The sequence below is a fragment of the Bison bison genome, unplaced genomic scaffold, assembly GCF_000754665.1.
Source record: "Bison bison bison isolate TAMUID 2011002044 unplaced genomic scaffold, Bison_UMD1.0 scf7180017864304, whole genome shotgun sequence".
NCBI classification, from domain to species: Eukaryota; Metazoa; Chordata; class Mammalia; order Artiodactyla; family Bovidae; genus Bison; species Bison bison.
In genome coordinates this window covers 9,147,152-9,152,806 of record NW_011494876.1, presented here as the reverse complement: position 1 = coordinate 9,152,806, position 5,655 = coordinate 9,147,152, and the positions used below count along the sequence as shown (strand labels likewise).

The following is a 5,655-nucleotide window of genomic DNA, read 5'->3' as shown; positions in this document are numbered from 1 at the left end:
TAAAACTCCAATACTTTGGCCACCTGATGGGAAGAACTGACTCACTGGAAAAGACCCTGATGCTGGGAAAGATTGAAGGTGGGAGGAGAAGGGGACAACAGAGGATGAGATGGCTGGATGGCATCTCCGACTCAATGGACATGAGTTTGAGTAAACTCCGGGAGTTGGTGACGGACAGGGAGGCCTGGCGTGCTACAGTCCATGAGTTGGCAAAGAGTTGGACATGACTGAGCTACTGAACTGAACTGAACCGAACTGAACCGAACCATTTACCATTCAGTTCAGTTCAGTTCAGTTTGCTTACTGTTAATGGTAAATGTTAATTTATATTACATTTACCATTAACAGTAAGAAGAGTAAATAATAATTTAACTCAGGTTCCAAGGCTTGCTCTATAGTATATTTATAAATAGCATTACATTTACATATACTTGAACCCTTAGTATGAACACATAGAGAGTTTTTATTAATTGTTATTAATTACCTAAAATCAAACAATTTGTTATTTTCTAACAAATAAACATTGTGAGCATATGATGTTAAAAAATTGAAGTGTGAAATTCACCAGGAGAATTTATTATCTGTAAAAATTTCCTGATATTTATATATATTATATATTTATACAGTAATATTTATATATTTTATATTTATATATATTATACTTCCCTAGAATCCACTAGAATGTATTTTAGTCATGACAACTTTTGTTGGGGGGAAACCTCTGGAACCTATAGAACAAATCCTTAAAGTTTCACTTGTGTTTGTTTAATTTATGGTTTGGGACAAAAAGGAAGGTGGGTTTTAGACTATGTGCAAAGACTTGCTGTGAAGATGTGTTTTCTGACGTTGAGTGGGTGGAACAGAAGTCATGGCCATATACAGAGCAAGTTTTGAATCAAAATATATAGAGATTTCTAAATTATGTTTGTAAAGATCAATGAGACCCAGTCAAAAAGACAAGATTAAATTTCTCTCTCTTTGTAAGATAAAGTATTTGAACAAATAAATATTGATATCTACTTTCCTCTTTGAGCCTAATAGAACATAAGCTGATAAATGCTTCTTGTCTTTTCTTTCACTTTGAAAAAAATGTGGTGAGAGGAGAGTGAGGAATGGGCTCTGTTTTGATAGACAGTAATTGGGAAGGTAGACATTATCAAATATCTCAGCCATGGACCCCAGATGAGAGGCTACTCTGAGACATTACTCCTTTTGGCTCTCTTGAAATGAAAAACACAAGCACAAAACAAAACAGTACACCCAGAGAGAGTCGTTTCCCTCACATTCACATAAACTAAACCCATCCCAAAGGGAAGTCCTCTCCCCCAAAAACGGGTGAGTGAGGTAGGGTGCAAACAGAAGGATGCCGAGCAATTAGTGAAATTTCTACTTAGGATTCTCCTTATTTTTTAATTATCCCAATACTAAAGATATGTGTAGTTCATTGGGTGGGCTAAAGAGGATAGAAGGGTCTGAAAATCATTAAAGTAAGCCTACTGAAGTCAATCTGTATTATCATTTCATTGTGTAAACTTGGGGCTTAACTATTTTTTCTGGGCCCTGCTCTTCTCAACTATGAAATGCTAAAATGACTAATAGCTAAGGCCCCTTTAACCTGTAACACTAGGATTATATTTTTTTAAGACAATATAAAAATACCATTTGAAAAAAATGTTAAATACCATTTGACTGCATTAGATTAATTTGCAGCAAGTATGCTGTTGTGTGAGTCTTCTTCCTCCACCTGCCACTCCCAACTCTCATACCTCCTCCCTCTCAGACAGATGACAAGGCAACACCAGAAGAACATCCTCATTAGCTCCTAGAACCACGTACTGTCCAAATAACCAGCAATGACCTCATACATCTTAAGTTCCAACCAGGAACAGAGGCAAGCCAAGTTCTCAAACTGAAGTTTTAGTTGAGGAGTCAATCAAAACTTGAATGAACCTGACTCACTTACCCTACCTATGGAACAACAAAAATTATATTAAAACTTTTTTTCACTCCAAATTTATTTCTTCTATTTATAGGTACCACATAGATGACACAGATTTTGAATGATTCAACAGTAAGAGATATTCTTATGAGTTTAAAACTAGTTTATATGCTGTGGTATTTTATGAATTATTTTCCTCTTCCCATAAGCCTACTACAGCACTTTACTTAGGAAGTGGGAGCAAACTGGACTCCAAAGAATCAAAAAAATTTCTAGGATTCTTTTTTTACCTGTTGTTTCTTGGTTATCTCATTGGACATCAATTTAGCAGAGTCCAAGATTTTAATCGCACTTTCATCTTCTAAAATGTTTCCTTCTGAAGATGATAATGTTTCTAAAATTTTTTTCTCTATATCTTTCAGCTGTTTCTTATTAGCTGCAGACTGAAGAATAAGAGCATTTCGTTCCTCTTCTAACTCTGGTCTAAAAAGATAAAAACATTTGATCTAAATTTGTAGTATTTTATCTAAATATTAGACATCACCATTTTGTAGGCATTTAAATATAACAATTTCGTAGACACGTAACACAAATTAAGATGATTAACCTCTTTAACTTAAGGAAAAAACATTTCCATGAAAATGATTTGAGAAATTCAAGCAAAAAAAAAAGCATTAATTATAAATATGTAAAATGCAGCAATAATATATACTATGTTAAGTCCAAAAATATGTTAAGTTTACCCATATGGCTTAGCTCATTGTGTGAGAATAAGAACTGGAAAAGACACTCAGAATATGAAACTTCTATTCCTTGGCTTAATCATATTCAGTCTCATTTTCAGCATCTCTTCTATAATAGCAGACACAGAAAAGATGACTTATACAACTGGCTCAAAGTAAAAGAATTGGCACTTAATACCTTAACAAAGATGGTATGAAACTTCAAATAACATAATTCATGTTATAGAATATGTTATGACATAGTTCTGTCTTAGATATTATGCAAGTGGGATGAATACTGAAAATAACTAAAGTACCTCATGGTACATATTTTCACTTATAAATTGATTTCATTTAATTGACTACTTGATAGTGTTATATTAAGCTTCAAGCTGAGTCAAAGATTTCCTTCAGGAAGCAATTCTTTTTTTAAAAATAGTTATTTATTTGGCTGTGCTAGGTCTTAGTTGTGGCATGTGGGATCTAGTTCCCTGACCAGGGATAAAAGATGGGCCTGCATTGGGAGCTTACAGTCTTAGCCACTTTAAAGGAAATCCCAGGAAGCAATTCTTTACTAGTAGCCCTTCCAGGGATCATAATATTTTTCCTCATTAAAAAAAAATAACACACGCTAGTAATGGAAAAATAATGAGTTATCCATAATCTTACTACTCCTAAGGATTATCACTATTAATATTCTGGTGTATTCTTTCTCAATCTTTTTTTCATATATATGGATATCCATTCATGTATTAACTTTGAAAAACAAATTATCCCTATCATATATAGTTTTGTATCCTGCTTTTTCATTCTTGTCCTAAGTATTTTATTTCATTAATATTCTGTATATGTCTTTGAACACATTTCTGATTTTGTCCAAAACATACATTTCAAGAAACAAAAATTTTTTTTTCAAACAATCAGATACAAGTCAAAAGTCATGGCACATCACCTAAATCCTATTACCCATACTAAAAGCCCAATATAACATGGTTGGCTTATAACTTATTTGTTATAAAATGATTGTTTTAAAGAATTCTGTATTTATTTAATTTATAATGACAAAGGAGATCAAACCAGTCCATCCTAAAGGAAATCAATCCTGAATATTCACTGGAAGAACTGATGCTGAAGCTAAAGCTCCAGTACTTTGGCCACCAGATGTGAAGAGCCAACTCATTAGAAAAGACCCTGGTGCTGGGAAAGACTGAAGGCAAAGGAGAAGAGGGCAGCAGAGAATGAGTTAGATAGCATCACTGACTCAGTGGACATGAATGTGAGCAAACTCCAGGAGATTGTGAAGGACAGGCAAGCCTGGCGTGCTGCAGTTCACGGGATCGCGAAGAGTGGGACACAACTTAGCGAATGAACAACAATAAAATTTAGACAAGATTTCAGAATAATCACATAACAGAAGTATTCAGTTCAGTTCAGTCGCTCAGCCGTGTCCAACTCTTTGAGACCCCATGGACTGCAGCACGCCAGGCCTCCCTGTCCATCACCAACTCCTGGAGTTTACTCAAACTCATGTCCATTGAGTCGGAGACACCATCCAGCCATCTCATCCTCGGTTGTCCCCTTCTCCTCCGGCCTTCAATCCTTCCCAGCATCAGGGCTTTTCCAAGGAGTCAGTTCTTCACATCAGGTGGCCAAAGTTGCCATGATGATCATCTTTGTCATGATCAACAAAGATGCCATGATCTTAGTTTTCTGAATGTTGAGCCTCAAGCCAACTTTATGGCCTACAAATATTCTTTTCTAGACTATCTGAAAGTATCTAAGAAAATACATACCTCTCCTTTGCAACAACAATACCAAGTAATTGATCTTCAAGTCCTTCTGGAGTTATCATGAAATTGAGCAAAGATACCTTTGTAGCCAGCTCTGGCATATAATGTGGATTTCTCAACTTTGTGGTGATATAAAACTTGAAATCAAAGGAATACTCAATAATGACCTCACCAAGTCTGATGCAATCAATGCCACCTGTATTTCAGAGAAAAATGCATAATAAATAAGCCAAAGTTACATAGCCTTTCCCCTTCTGTTAAAATCCATCCTAGGTTATAAGTAAAATGTCATAAAGTAATTTCAAATAGAATACAAGTGTTGCAAAAGCCAAAGACACAGAGGCAAGTAAGCAATTATATAGCATGAATCATTAATTCTGGGGTAATATAAGATGTCTTTTCTGGTTGTCATGGAGCCTTCTAAATTAAGATTCCTTTTGATCTTACTTCCTCTATTAATTTTCAATAATGGTTCCAAAATTATTTATAAATGACTAAAGCTCTTAAAAGTACTAGAGTTTGACAGAGAAAAAATTTAAAAGCAGAAAGATATACAAGGTGGACAATGTTTACCTAAAGTCAACTCTGGTCCACATTAACCATTGCTATTCATAGTAATGGACTTTGTGTGGCCCTTGGTCATAAGATAAAGGAATTTCAGGCTGGATTCAACTTAAGTGTGTTTTCTAGAGAACAACAATCTAAATAACAGTGACTAAGGCAATCAAAGGAAGGCAAGGTATTTATTTTAGAATATCTGATACTTGTTCAAATTTCCTTTCATGCATAACAATGACACAGAAGTTTTGCATTATTAAGATATTACTCAGCCATTAAAAAGAATACATTTGAATCAGTTCTAATGAGGTGGATGAAACTGGAGCCTATTATACAGAGTGAAGTAAGCCAGAAGGAAAAACATAAATACAGTACACTAACGCATATATATGGAATTTAGAAAGATGGTAACAATAACCCTGTGTACGAGACAGCAAAAGAGACACTGATGTATAGAACAGTCTTATGGACTCTGTGGGAGAGGGAGAGGGTGGGAAGATTTGGGAGAATGGCATTGAAACATGTAAAATATCATGTAAGAAACGAGTTGCCAGTCCAGGTTCGATGCACGATACTGGATGCTTGGGGCTAGTGCACTGGGACGACCCAGAGGGAGTGGTATGGGGGGAGGGAGGGAGGGGAGGGA

The 5,655-nt window shown here is 35.4% G+C and overlaps 1 protein-coding gene across 9 annotated transcripts in view; it reads right to left on the bottom strand.

Moving 5' to 3' along the window:
- Positions 1–5,655, bottom strand: part of DNAH12 (dynein, axonemal, heavy chain 12) — a 192,246-nt gene that overhangs the window by 34,288 nt on the left and 152,303 nt on the right. For 8 of the 9 annotated variants that reach the window (XM_010851635.1, XM_010851634.1, XM_010851636.1 and 5 more), the window contains 2 exons: positions 4,455–4,647; positions 2,230–2,422 (listed from right to left, as the gene is read on the bottom strand). In XM_010851635.1, coding sequence (XP_010849937.1) covers positions 2,230–2,422; positions 4,455–4,647 — 386 coding nt within the window. Of the gene's footprint in view, positions 1–2,229; positions 2,423–4,454; positions 4,648–5,655 lie in introns of those variants that run through there. The other variant, XM_010851643.1, reaches the window with a different exon arrangement.